The 14,113-nt window shown below is 38.3% G+C and overlaps 3 protein-coding genes across 3 annotated transcripts; 1 reads left to right on the top strand and 2 right to left on the bottom strand.

Annotated features, from left to right (window-relative positions):
- Positions 1–6,519: 6,519 nt before the first annotated feature.
- Positions 6,520–7,570, top strand: LOC116180577 (cyclin-C). Its single transcript, XM_031500649.1, has 4 exons — positions 6,520–6,601; positions 6,650–6,756; positions 6,807–7,013; positions 7,066–7,570. Exons 1-4 carry the CDS (start codon positions 6,570–6,572, stop codon positions 7,518–7,520), a joined length of 801 nt encoding a protein of 266 aa, XP_031356509.1. The 5' UTR covers positions 6,520–6,569; the 3' UTR covers positions 7,521–7,570.
- Positions 7,399–8,028, bottom strand: LOC116180578 (PAXIP1-associated glutamate-rich protein 1-like). The gene is made up of 2 exons (XM_031500650.1): positions 7,785–8,028; positions 7,399–7,737 (listed from the first exon to the last, which is right to left on the bottom strand). The coding sequence occupies exons 1-2, from the start codon at positions 7,985–7,987 to the stop codon at positions 7,557–7,559; spliced, it is 384 nt and encodes a 127-aa protein (XP_031356510.1). The 5' UTR covers positions 7,988–8,028; the 3' UTR covers positions 7,399–7,556.
- Positions 8,029–11,734: 3,706 nt separating this feature from the next.
- LOC116181220 (alpha-(1,3)-fucosyltransferase C-like) lies at positions 11,735–13,067 on the bottom strand. Its single transcript, XM_031501519.1, has one exon. The coding sequence runs from the start codon at positions 12,850–12,852 to the stop codon at positions 11,983–11,985; it is 870 nt and encodes a 289-aa protein (XP_031357379.1). The 5' UTR covers positions 12,853–13,067; the 3' UTR covers positions 11,735–11,982.
- Positions 13,068–14,113: the final 1,046 nt, after the last annotated feature.

Below are 14,113 nucleotides of genomic sequence, written 5' to 3' on the forward strand. Positions count from 1 at the left end.
GGGTTCTTTTATAATTTATTTTTTCTCTTTGCATTCTGTGTCCCACCACTTGCTCCTTCCTGATGGTGTCCAGTTGTTTATTTTTGATGTTGTTTTTGTCACCGCTTTAGTTACAGCCTTTTTTATTTCTTCTAGTGCAGCATCACATTCAGTTTCTTTGAATTCTGACTGCTTTAGACGTTTTCTGTATTTTCCTATTGTTTGTTACTGTCCAGATTTGTCTCGTTTTTGTAATTTCTTTTGTTTGTTTTCTGTATTGTGTGTCAGCACTGCCTTTCATCGTGTGGATATTGGTGGGTGATCGGATTCTATTTTTGGTCTACTTGAAATTTTTTTAAGTGTTCTTTCCTTTTTTCATTTAGAATAATAATATAGTCTATTACCGACTGCCTTCTGCTTCCTATGTATGTATATTCTCCCTCTTCGTTTCCTTTCACGTTTCCGTTGAGGATGTACCACCCTTTTCCTTCTACGAAGTTAAGTGCGCTTGAAAATCCGTTAGGACTCTTAGAAAGGCTAAAAGATTTCAAGATTTTCAAAGATACTTAAAGCTAAGTAAAAAGCCTAAAAAAACTAGAAAACCTTTGGAATGTTTTAGACTATTAAAGGTCAGTCCATTGAATTTTGAAGGTCTTGGCCTTAAAGGATCTTACCATCTTCCTAAAGGCTAAAAAAACGAATCCTTAAAAGCACCTGGTAATCTTCAAAAACTCAACCGCCCCTTAAAAAGCGTAAAAGCTATTCAAGATTAGGATTTATTATCCTGTTAAAGAACCAAACTATTAAGGGCCCAGAACAAGAGGGACAATAAATAAATAAATAAAGGTTAAATCTATACTTATTGTAATCTAAACACCAAAAATAATGTCGGGACACCCTGTATATGTGAATATTTCAATTTTATTAGGTGTAAATCTGGGGGACTAGGCACAGAATTTATTTATTGTACTTGAATGTGTTATCTCAGTGTTTATTTTTTATTGTGGAACTGTATCTAATTGCCCATTGTATTTTTATTTAAATTTTACCGCTTTTGTAATTTATTCAATTTACCTATCTGAGGAAATTTAAGTAACGAAAACTTTATCAAGAGTAATTTTGATTGGCGGTTGATTTGAAAAATCCTGAAAAAGGAGATTATTGTATAGTGGAAGTGGTGTACCCTTAAATACTAGAGACAACAGAAAAACCAGGCTGCTGCTAGCTGTTAGTTTTCGCGACGGTAAAAAGAGCGTATACATTTTTTTACGCCAAGTCTTGGAGAGCAGTGTTTGACAAGGACCTGGATACGGGGTTGTACCTAGAAAAATGGAACTCAAGCAAGCAGGTCCTGATTCCCGAGAAGGGCCTGAGTTTCAGACCTACCTGTTTGTTGGACTTTGCCCAAGGTGTGAAGCAGGCAAACGAAAGGATATGGTGGCCTCACTGGACGAGAAAAATGCCTTCAACGTGGTTTCCAGACGGGCGATAATCGATGCGTTAAGGAAGCTGGAAATTCCGGCGTATGCCCAGAATTATACGCAGCTACCTCACCGACAGATCCTAAAAAAGTTAGTTCGAGAGTGAGTACCAAAACAAAGCAGTTGTCCGCGTAGTAAAACCTTTCTGAAAGGTTTTTCTTTCATTAAAACTTAAAAATTTCTACCGATTACAAAAATTACTCAAGATTGAGTTTTAAAAAAACCACCTGTGTGTGGGGTAATATGTCGAAACAAGCTTTTCTTTCTATCAGAGATTTTGTTTTGTTTCATGTGTTTCGGATTAAATTTTTGTCGTTGTCATCAATTAATTGTGTGTTTATTCGAATCCTTTTCGCGACCCAGATAGAGTTTTCGTGTCAGATTTTTCTATTCGTGCCCAGTATTTATTTCAGTTGTTACTCAAAGTCTAGACCACCTTGTATAATTAAACTTTATTGGCTTTAATTATAATAATACGTGTCAAATACCTCATTAGTGAGATTCACGTCTGGCATTAAAGCAAACTTGAACGTTCAGCAGGGAACAACGACTAAACTAATTTAACTTTTCTAATTGCGACCAGATATGCGACAATTACGAATTTGTAAATATTGCTTACACGTTTCTAGATGAATGCCCAATAGAATCGATTTCGAATGGCACACAATCGACAAGCTTAATGAGAAAATTGAAATAATCAACGAAGCGTTCAATTGGAAAACAATAGCGAATTGCTAATTATATAGTATTAGGCGATTGTTCAATTTAATTGTTTTAATTGAAAATGTACGGTTTCGGGTCTGTCGGGATTTTATTTTTTTGCGAAGAAAGTACCAAAAATGCAAACGACACTCATTTCAACAAATGAAGATGTCATAGCGAAGCCGAAGCTTCGAAATCTGAAAAATGTTTCGCGCAACTTGTCAACGAAGCGAACGAATTGAAAATGAAATACCTGAAAGTCGAAACTTTTAATTGAATCGTAATCTTGCAGGTTGGTAGCTACCCATTCGAGGTACTCGTCAAGTGCTAGCAGTTGGCAACCCTCCCATTACGTAACAACTATAAATTGTGCACAACCGAAAAAGCTTAGTCAATGGTTGCGTTATATAGTGTCATGCGCATTTATCGATGTTTTCTTTTGAGATATGCGCTCATAAAGTTTTGACATTATCAATAGATATATTTCTTCCAGACGTCCCAATCGCCCTTTGTGAGTACCATCCTCCGACAATCTGTTTTTGAAATATAAGGAATTATTTATATCCGATGACGACAAAGAGTCGAGGAGGAGGCTAAGGTTGGTTGACATTAATTCCTTTCGTTGAGACCTTTCATTAGAGAAAACATGGAGGAAATTAAAAACATGATGATAACCCATAACAAGACTATGATGGAAATGAGAAATTACGTCAGAAAAGAAATAACGGAAATGAGAGAAGAGTTTAATGCAGGAACTGAAGAAACAAAATAAAGAGAAGGAAGAAAGAAAAATGGAACAAAGAAAAACGAGAACTAGAGGAGAGAGTAGACAAACTAGAATGGAGACTGGAAAAAGGGGAAAGGATGAAGAAAAAAAATAACGTAAAAATTAAAGGAGGGGGAGCAAATAACATTAAGGAAACCGACGCAATAAATTTCCTAAAAAATGAATTAAAAATAAATATTTCTACTACAGAAGCCCGTACAATACAAAATAGAGAACGATAAATAGGGATTGTAATGAAGTGTACAAATTGGAAGGAAAAAAATGGAATCATGAGCAACAGACAAGCCCTAAGAGATAAAAAGGTATATATCGAGAATGAACTGACGTTTACAGAAAGCGATTGCAAAAGAAGATCAGAGAAAGGATGGGAAGAAAAAGAAAAAAAGGCAATACACAAAAATGGAATATATGAAGCTCATGATAAATGATACATGGTGCAAATGGGACAAAAGAGATGGTAATTTAACTACAAAAAACTAAACAAGCATACCCAATCGTAAGGGGGGGGGGGGGGGGGGAATCACACCAAATAATTAACAAAGGAACAACAGGTGACAACAAAACAAACAAAAAAAAAGGACGAAAAATTAAAGAAAACATGATGAAAAAGGAAACATCAAAATTGGATTCAGGAACGTGGCGGGAATCAGCAACAAGGATTTAGAATTGTGGGATTACGTGAAAACCTATGATGTAATCGGCATGACAGAAGTATAAGTAGAAGAAAAATATTGGGAGAATTGGGAGAAAAAACTACCGAAAGGTTTTGAATGGGAATATCAATACGCCAGAAAGCGAAAGCAAGAAAGGAAGAGCCAAAGGAGGAGTATTAACGGGTGTATCAAATACGATAAAAACTGAAAAAACGATGCGGAAATAGGAAAATGGAATACAAGAAAGAAAATCAAAAGATAACGTGACAAATACAGAAGGGATAGAATTGATTAAGGGCTTAAATCAAATTACAGTTGATTTTTGGTAAAAAAGGAAGGTTACACACTGCCTTTTTTTTGCCCCGCAAGAAAAATTGTCTCAGATCGACCGGGAAAAAAACATTTTCTTACAGAATGTGGCCTGTAGAATCCAGAATTTCAAACAGTTCCAAGATTGGGCTCCTAGTTCAAAAGTTACAGCCTTTTGAATTTTTTTTCGAAATTGGTTTCTAGTCTATAACCTTTGATTGAGAAGTATAATCGAAAAAGTACGAATTGTTTTGGATTCTACGCACCAAAATTAATACGAAAAAGTGTTTTCCCGAGAAATTTTGGTGTAGTCGATTTTTAATAAAATAGGAAGGTTATACACTGCCCTTTTTTTGCCCCGAAAAAAAAATTGTCTCAGATCGACCGGGAAAAAACATTTTCTTATAGAATGGGGCCTGTAGAATCCATAATTCCAAACAGTTCCAAGATTGGGCTACTAGTTCAAAAGTTACAGCCTTTTGAATTTTCTTTCGAAATTGGTTTCTGGTCTGTAACTTTTGATTGACAAGTCTAATCGAAAAAGTACGAATTGTTTTGGATTCTACTCGTACGCACCAAAATTAATACGAAAAAGTATTTTCCCGAGAAATTTTGGTGTAGTCGATTTTTGATAAAAAAGGAAGGTTCACTGCCCTTTTTTTTGCCCCGAAAAAAAAAATTGTCTCAGATCGACCGGGAAAAAACATTTTCTTATAGAATGTGGCCTGTGGAATCCATAATTTCAAACAATTCCAAGATTGGGCCTTTAAGAATCCTTAAGATCTAACTAAAACTTCATGAAAGAACTTTTAATAGTCTCAAGAAACTTTAAAGGTTTTTAAAAGCGTTTGAGCTTCTTTAGTTGGTTACTTAAGGCTTATTAATTGTCGCAAATAGTTTTCAAGGACATTCAAGGGCCACAAAGAATTACAATAACTTGAAGTTCTTTCGCTCTATCAAAAGTCGGGTTTTTAGGGTTTCTGGTAAGACTAGGGAGAGCTAAGAGAGAGCTAAGGATACTTATGAACCTTAGGGGCCTTCAAAAACGTTAAAAAACAGAGGTTTTACGCTCCTTAAGTTTTCAAGGGCTTTTAAGGTAGTCTGCTAACATTCGTCAAAGACACCCCGAAAATGTTGAATGGCTTAGAGCTTTTACAATGTTGTTAGTGCTTGAGAGCTTTGTAAAGATCCTTAAGACCTTTAAAATTTCATGAAAATATCTTTAATACCCATAGGAAGCACCAAGGTTTTGAGCCTTTTGAGTTAAGTTTTAGGGAGTTTAAAAATTCTTTAAAAGTATATACGGCTTTCTAATAGTCGCAATCAATTTCCAAGCGCATCCAAGAATTGTATAAAAAAGAAGTCTCTAAAATCTTATGCTCTCTGTAAAAGTCGAGTCTTTAAATTCTTTTGGGAGCCTTAAGAGTTTTAAGCAGCGCTAAGGATACTGATGAGCCTTAAAAGCCTTCAAAAAGGTTTAAGAATACAAGAGTCGGGCCTAGTTTATTAACCTTTGAGTGCCTTCAGGACCCCCGAAAGGTCTACAATATGCTTTTAGAGCCTTTACTTCGTAGTCTTTAACAGCTTTAATATGCTTGGTTTTAAAAAGGTTTCTAATCCAAAATTAAAAGTGCTCTTACGACACGTTAATGGGTTTTTATTGTTCTTTTTAGGAGTTTGTAAGGATACGGATGGGTCGCCTATACATTCTTTAAGTCTTCAAATAATACCTAGCTTAAAAAAATTCCAGAAATATTCCATAGGCCTCTGCCTTTTTTCTTAAATTGTCCCTTAGTGGTCGTTCAAAATCTTTAAGTGCCTTTAAGGGTTTTTAACAGAAGCAAAAGTCTTTAAAAAGCGTAAAAAATTGCAGTAGCTTTTAAAGTCCTTGTGAGTTTAATGGGCCACTGTAAGGATAGTATACGCGTCTCAAAAGCTCCCAAGAACACGAACACGAACTTTTTAATCATTGAGTGTGTTCAGGACCCCACAAATGCTTTTGAAGATCTTTACGATACTTTTGGAACCTTGAATATAAGTTTAATTTATAACAATTTTGGGGTTTTGGATTCGAAACTTAAAGGGTTCTTACGCCACTTTAATGGGCATTTATGGGTCCTATTAAGAGTTTGCAAGAGCCATGAGGTTTTGCCTACTACCTTTTGCTTCTGCATTGCTGTCTCTAAGCTTTCGAAAGCCTTTACAGAGTGTGCCATGATGTTCCACAGGTCTTTCTAAGCCTTAATTAGATGCTTAGAATATTTGGGAGATCTTGGGGATCTTTGACACGCTTTAAGTGTGCTTTAAAGACTTGCTGTGTAGAGTTATTTGAATTTTATGTGAGCCCTCAACCATTTCCAAAGACTTGAATAGGTCTTTAAACTTTTTTAAGAGACACAAACAGTTTTCAAGAGCTAAGATCTCTTAAGGCTACATAAGCTTAATGAGTAACCGAAGTTTCTGCCCTTTCTTTAAGCGCCTCAAAGGGTCTTTACAAACTTTTAAGAGTTTTAAGAACCCTCTAAAACAGGATTGTAGTCTTTAGAATTTTAGTACCAAAAAATTTTCTTCGCCCTGTACGTCATTCAGTATTTACTCTATGGTATGTCAAATCAAGAAATTGAGGTTATGCATTATTCCGTTAAATAGGCAAAAATAATGGCCGGTAATTTCTGGCAAAGTTCCCATCAGTAAGTTTAAAACTACATCGAACTAACAAACTGAACCTTAATTTTCAGTCAGCAATGGCTTTTAGATAAACAGGATTTAATCCGCGAAAGACAGCACGATTTATCCATACTCACCGAAGACGAATATCAAAAGATATTTATTTTCTTCGCTAGCGGTAAGTGGCCTTTATTCGGCATTCGCCGCGTTAAGCCAAACTGATTTCAGTGATTCAAACTTTGGGCGAACAACTAAAACTACGTCAGCAGGTTATAGCGACTGCGACCGTTTATTTTAAACGATTTTATGCGAGGAACTCTTTGAAGTGTATTGATCCTCTTTTACTGGCGCCGACGTGTATCTTTTTAGCGTCTAAGGTGGAGGAGTTCGGTGTGATTTCTAATTCAAGACTGCTAACAACTTGCCAGCAAGTTAGTAAGTTATCTTGCACGGTTTTAGAACATTGTGTTTGTACTATCCTTTGCAGTTAAGAATAAGTTCAGTTACGCTTACACCCAGGAATTTCCCTATCGTACCAACCACATTTTAGAGTGCGAATTTTACTTATTAGAGAATTTGGACTGTTGTCTAATAGTATATCAGCCTTATCGGCCACTGCTTCAGCTAGTACAAGATTTGGGAAACGAGGACCAACTATTTACTTTAGCATGGCGTATAGTGAACGATTCACTTCGAACCGACGTTTGCCTGCTGTATCCCCCTTATCAAATTGCAATCGGCTGCATCCAATTTGCTTGCGTCATCCTCCAGAAAGACCACAAAGTGTGGTTTGCAGAGTTGAATGTCGATATAGAAAAAATTCAAGAAATATGTAGGTATATAATTAATCTATACGAATTGTGGAAGCAATACGACGAGAAGAAGGAGATTCAAGGTTTACTCGCCAAAATGCCGAAGCCGAAACCGGCACCACAAAGATAGATACAAGTATTATAAATGCATTCATTTAAATAAACGCTAGCTTCCTTTTGGTTGTGTCGGTAGTAGATTGTGCCTCCTCATGTTGCTAATGACGCCATCTAAAGAGGTGACCTTCCTCTTGGCGCTGCCTTTGAGTGCGTCCTCGCCATCTTTCCTCATTTTTAATGTAGGCGAAGATGCCTCGTCCATGAAGTCGAAATCCGATTTATCCTCGAGTCTGGAACGAACACCTTTTATAAACGGTTGCAAACCACCAAAACTTACGGGGCGGAGTTCTCATTTTCTTCCAGCTTGTCTGTTACTTCCGGCGAAGGCGACCGATAGCCGGGACACTTCCATGAGATTTCGGGGACCTCACCTTTATCCATCATGGTGTAAAGGCGATCTATCTCCTCCGGTGATGGTTCCCAATTTGGTTTATCGCGAATTTCGTCGTCCGAACATTCAACGCTCCAGTCTTCTTGCATTTTTGTGGAAAATTTGAATTTTATTAAAATAGGTTATGTAAACAAAGTGCATCATTTATACGGGACATTGTTCATACAAATTTAGGTATGAAGAAAGCGGTGTTGCCACGTTGTCAAAATTGCATCGAAATTTAAAGCCTAATTGCCACTATAATTACCGAAGCTTAAAATGTGGGTTTTGAAGCCAGAAGTTTGCATAGATATTGAAACCCCAGAAGTCCCTTGTTATCATTTTGCACATATGCTTTAAAGGTTTCATTACCTACCAAGATCTTCCTTGCAATTAATCCAGAGGCCACATTCTCAAAAACCTCCAAACCACTCTGTTAGGGGGTCTCAAGTCCGGCACTGCAAATTTGATTTACCCTATACTATACAGTAATAGAGGTAAACACAGTGTATGAAAACATCAAATAGATGCGGATGTTAGACAGTGCGTGTATCATTGTTGAACGCGGTCTCCAAAGCTTCTAAAATCTCAAAGGCCACAGCTCATAGCCATCACCTTGATTACCCTAGGTACCTCTCGCCTTTCAAATATGCGCCAGCCCAGGGCTCCTTCCCAACCAGTCCAAGACCCACTGATCCTCGCATTCGGCCACAACGACACCCTGCGTATTCCAACGGAACCCCAGCAGCCGTCGACAACTGCATTCAATGCATCCATAATACACCTCAAACTGAGGCTCAGCGATGTCCATCTCCAAGTGTGATACCGGAACTATGGTCACCATGAGCCTCGCTGCAGCGATCTTGACATCTTTTGAGGGCGATGAGCCCGGAATATGTTTGTTTAAATAATCATCCATACAATTCCCACGAGTAGTGCGGAAATGCGGTCCCAATCGGGCAGGGCCGCTTGCCCAGGGCTTGGTTGCCAGCCCCTTCCCGAAGGAATGAGGTCGCCCGGTATCCAAAGGGCACCGTTATCGACACTGCACCCCAGCGCCACTCAGTTCGGCACGGTCGCTAATACCTTGACTTGGGAGGTTGGTCTGCGGCGACGATCTTCGTCGCTACCAGCCCCGACAAATCACTTAGAGTCGTCACTTCCCACACCGAAGGGCAAGTTACATTACGATTATTCAGGTGTCTGCATGGGCGTTCCCTTTATCCACCACCCGTAGATGCACGTATAATAATTCATCCCGACACTAATGAGATTGGTAAAAGGGAATAGAACGGAGATAGAATAGAAAAGATCAACAAATTAATGGGACAAATGCGCAAATCAGAGAAGGTAGAAAAAGAAAAAAGTGCCGTTAAGCATGGGCTGGAACCCATATGAAATATAAGTTCCGGTTCGGCACTATTTAGATACGCAATTATTTTGTAAGGGTTTCAGTAACGGTTCCGGTTCTGTGGCTTTAGGGATTTTCGGTTCCGGTTCCGGGTCCAGTTTTTTTTCGGTTTTTAAGTGAAAATAAAGAAGGCACACAATTAAAGTACATTATTCTTTGCATAAACCTATTGTTTTAGATTTAATTTAAACTTATTTTCAGCTTACGCCCTCGTTTCATCTCTGTCAACTGCCTGTCCTTTTCTACTTTCGTTTTCTTCAGCAGTAGTTTCAACTCTGAGGAGATTTAATTCTTGATGGCCATCAAATCCATAGAGAATCAATCACCGGAGATAAGGAATGAAGGTTGATATATTACTTGTACTTCCAGAAAGTATGATATCCTATGTTCTTTAGCACTAATAATAGCGGTAGCGGTATTGGTTGCGGCTTCTTAAATAACGCTTCCGGCTCCAAGTGAGGGTCTTATAAATGAAATCGGTTCCGGTTCCGGTACCAGTTCATTTCGGTTCCGGTTCCAACTTCTGGCGTTAGGAGGGGTGTGGAGAATAGGAGAGAGGAGCCCCAGAAAGGTCTTTAGAACATGAAAACAAATGCTTCATGCAATGGTGAGAGGGGTGCGAAGTACGGAGATCTGGGGGTGGAAACAATGGGATGAATTTGAAGAAATCAAAGACGGTATTATAGATGGGTATTGGGAAGGACACGAAATTATTTATTAAAGGAAGAATCTAAAATAGTGAAGACGGAATGACGGGGGGCGGTAAGATTCGAAGAAAGGAGCGAATGAGGAATTAAATTAGTAAAACAATGCTTAGCACAAAGGATGAACAAAGAAAAAAGTACCATGAAAGAAATGGATAGGGACGGGCTGAGGTCTGAGGTTAAAAGGAGTGGAAAAATATAAGGGAACATATGGAGCGGACAAAAAGATACATTGATGCTGAAGTTCACGAGGAAAAAGTAGGTACAAGGGACTACCAAGGGCGTGTTCGTCTAAATACTTATGGGAGGAAAGAAAAAAAAGTTAAGATAATGGCAACGTTTAGGTGGGGAAATGAGGGGACAGATAGAGAGAAGTAGATGCAAGAAAATGTAGAATCCGCGGAGAGGACATGCGTTATGGGAACGCAAAGAAGTGGAAAGAGCAAGGAGGAGCAGAAATGAAGTGCTGGAAAAGGGAAAAGAGGACAAAAAATAAAACACACATACGTTTTGACATTTTTAATATCGAGTATGATATGTTGCCTATCTTCCAGGCTTCATATTCGTAACGTCGTGTTCAATAAATCGTCAAGATAGTGGCGACATCTGTGTGAAATAGATTTAGTAACTGCATTTATTGGTAAGATGTGGGTATGATTTGTTCACGAAAGATGTCAGAAGCTTTGAAAATATCATATGAAAGACGTATAGTGATAATATACATGCATCCCTTGAAATAGATATAGCGTGTTGTTTACATATGCATTGTTGCAATAATACTTGAATTATTTATAAATGCTTTACTTTTGCCATGGAATAACGAAGTCTCACTCAACGCTTTTACTATATCAGGACCGTACCCAAATTATCTTTCGCGGTTGTTGTTTATCCATTGAACTTCCGCATGATCAGCAATGACACATTTTAGTATGGACTAATTGATATGGTCCATTGATCCATATTGTATGTACATGTACAGGGACACATCAGCAGGCTTGAGTTTTTAAATTTGTATTGAGGTAAAATTTTATTTGTAAATATATTTGTAAATATATAGTGGGTTGTGTTGGTAGAGCAGTCTTGGCTAAAACCCCGCCTACTTAAAAATAAAGGCAAAAATAAAGACAAATAGAGGGAATGAGATTAGCCCGAAATCCAGAGAGTCTTGTTTTAGCATCCGGAGAGTCAATACGAGAGCTTTACGTTGATCAGTACGGAGTTTTTGTCATATCGCGGATTTAAAGCCTAAGTATTAAATTAGGCGTTCAAACTAACCGAGCTTAGAAGAGAAAATGAATAGTTGAAACCACGGTGTAGTGTCAATAATATCCAGTGGTTCTGGAAACGTATCATTTTGTCCCAGTGGAAAAGTTGCGTGAAGAAGTGAAGTACCCATTTTGAAGTACAATTGAAAAAGCGCATGTTAGTTTCTTTTACCCTTAACTGTAGTAGCGACGCACATTAGTTTACCACAAAAGTGCCATATCAGCAAGAATTATTATTACAAAATTACGCCAAGGAATATTTTCATCTTAACGTGTCGAAGGTTAAAAGCTCATGAGCGTAATTCAGTTAGGTAAAGACACGTTAAGTGAAATTGCGACAAAGAAAACTGTTAGAAAAAAAGATAAAATTTATATTTATTTATGCGCCGTTGAAGTTAAAATTAATCAAGGAATTTCCAACAAATTAAACCTAAAATTCAAGAACAAACCCTTATAAACGAGGTTACGCTAGTGCTCCTTTTTTTTGCTAACCCAAAATTTGTACAAAGGTAATTTTTCAGTAAATTGCAGCGTCTCCAAATTAGAATTATTATCCTTTATTTTTTCTTCAAAGAAAATATCTTATTAATTGCTTCATTTCACGAACTTAAGGATAAGGGCGTCAAGGGTAGGTAAAACACACAAGTTTTGGTGGGACTCACTAGATATGAAGCACACATGACGATTTGGTAAAACTGGTTATTTTAGTAAAAAACTATTCAAAACTACAGCGCATTTCTCAAAATATTGGGCAAATCAGAACCTATTTTACAAATTTCTCCCCTCGACCCCTTAGACCATTCCAGTAAGTTATGATAAATCGACGTCCTCTGAGGAAGGTTTAGTTTCCTACAGATTTCGCAGGCCTTTTGCACCTTCGCAATTTTATACCTCTTCTTCCAATGGAAATACTCGAGATACGCCGTTGCGTTTTCGTGCAAGTACCACAAGTGATCGGCGAGCTGTTCCACAGTTTCAAAATCGGCCACGTTGATCACCGAGCCAGGGGGAGCGCTCATGTTGTAGTCTCCGGCGCCGTAAACTATTGGCACCACGTTCTTCCGGAGGGCGTTGTACAGTTTTTCGGTCGAGTAGTCTTTGCACAGTGAGTTTTCGAAGGATAGGTAGAACTTGTAGTCTTCTTCGAGCATGTCGTAGCACTTCGGCGAGGAGAGCTCGTTGCGTTGGGTCTTTTCGCACGCCAGCGGGCCACAAAGTCCGTAAACGTCGACGGGTAGGAACCGTTGGAGTTCTGCCACTAAAACTTCCCGCTGACTTGACGTTTTGCAATGGCTGACGAACCAGGCGATTAGTTTAGTTTTCTTCTGGATCGCTGAGACCGAGGACAAGGTGTAGTTGGATTCCTCTTCCATAAATTGACCATGGCGTGACACAATGTCGGAGTCAAACCGGTAAGTCATCGTCCAATTGTAGAACGAGTCGTATTGGGAGAAATTGGGCGCGATGTAAACCGGTGCTTCCATGTTGCAGAAGATGTAAACCTGTTTCGCCGTTCTTCTTCGTGGTTTTCCGTGAATTTTTGGATCGTAAATCGAAGCGTGGAATATCACAGCGTCGAATTCGCTAATTTCCATAAAATGCCTATCGTTCGTTGCAAAACAATTTGTATACTCGCAATTTTCGAAGGGCTCATCTCCAAATCCAACTTCAAAGTCTTCGTGCCACCAAAATGGGGTCCAGTAGAGGATGGACTTGCGATCATTCTTTCGTAGCGTGTGGAAATCTTGAACGGCGAAAATTATGATTAGGATAATGACTAGAATTAGAACAAACCGCAGTTGGATGTATCTCTTCATTACCAAAACCTTTCTACAACCGCGTCAAAAAACTCATAGCACAATTCCAACCAAAACATAAAACTGTAGGTAGGTACCTCACTAGAGATTCATAAACTAAACCTTTCTCACTTGTACAAATGTACATGCAATATGGAACATTCGTATCAATTTGTCCACAGTAAAACGTGTCATTGCTGTTGGCCATGCGGAAATTAAATGGGTTAACAAGCGCGACGATTTTCACCTATTCACTGCTTTTTTAATAGTCATTTCGTGCTCTAAGTAACAATATTAATTATGGGTGCCCAAGAGAAGATTGCACGGTATTTGAACCATCGTTGCAACAGTTTCGTGGTTCTAAATTATTTACAGATGGTTAGTAAGAATTTGAAAGAATGCCAACTTCAGTGCAAGGGCCCTGCGCCACTTTATTTCCGACGCTTTGCTTCTTCATTGCCTCTGGAAATCGGTAGAGGCGCAAAGTCCGGAGTTTGTATCGCATTTCATTTTTATTAGTAGTTGGGCAAACTCAAAGTAGCACCACTTACTTAATAACATAAAGCGTTTTATTTCGTAAAGACTTGGGGACGATTTATCGCCCTAACCCTAATTTGATTAGTGAGAAGGGATTAACACAAACAAATTAATAATTAAGGAAATCTAATCCGCCATTTTGAAAGTGTCATTAATTAATTAAGATTGAGAGGGAGGTATTCTGGGAAAGGGACCTGCATTTATCTTGGGGTCACTTGATTTCGCTGATGCTTTGCTTCTTCATTGCTTTTGGAAATCGGTAGAGCCGTAGAGTTTGGAATTTGTATCGTATTTCATCTTTTTAAGTGGTACAATTGGGCAAAGTCAAAATAATAGCACTTAGGCCCAGTTGTACAATGTCAGTTTAAACGTAAGATTATAAATGGGTTAAATAATTTGATTGGCGAATCTTTCACAAGTTGACCAATCGCGTATCTGAAATCTGTCAGTTAAACAAATCTGCAGCTTTAGCTGACATTGTACAACCGGGCCTAAATATCAAAAGCATATTTGGAAAAGACGA

Source organism: Photinus pyralis, unplaced genomic scaffold (assembly GCF_008802855.1).
Source record: "Photinus pyralis isolate 1611_PpyrPB1 unplaced genomic scaffold, Ppyr1.3 Ppyr1.4_LG9, whole genome shotgun sequence".
In the NCBI taxonomy this organism is placed as follows: domain Eukaryota; kingdom Metazoa; phylum Arthropoda; class Insecta; order Coleoptera; family Lampyridae; genus Photinus; species Photinus pyralis.

Excerpts from the sequence above, each read along its gene's own strand:
- LOC116181220 (XM_031501519.1), bottom strand. The coding sequence starts at position 12,852 with ATGGAAATTAGCGAATTCGACGCTGTGATATTCCACGCTTCGATTTAC.
- LOC116180578 (XM_031500650.1), bottom strand. The coding sequence starts at position 7,987 with ATGCAAGAAGACTGGAGCGTTGAATGTTCGGACGACGAAATTCGCGAT. Across the intron at positions 7,738-7,784 it reads GAAAATGAGAACTCCGCCCC|ACTCGAGGATAAATCGGATT; the intron begins GTAAGTTTTGGT and ends TGTTCGTTCCAG.
- LOC116180577 (XM_031500649.1), top strand. The coding sequence starts at position 6,570 with ATGGCCGGTAATTTCTGGCAAAGTTCCCATCA. Across the intron at positions 6,602-6,649 it reads TTCTGGCAAAGTTCCCATCA|TCAGCAATGGCTTTTAGATA; the intron begins GTAAGTTTAAAA and ends CTTAATTTTCAG. Across the intron at positions 7,014-7,065 it reads AACAACTTGCCAGCAAGTTA|TTAAGAATAAGTTCAGTTAC; the intron begins GTAAGTTATCTT and ends TATCCTTTGCAG.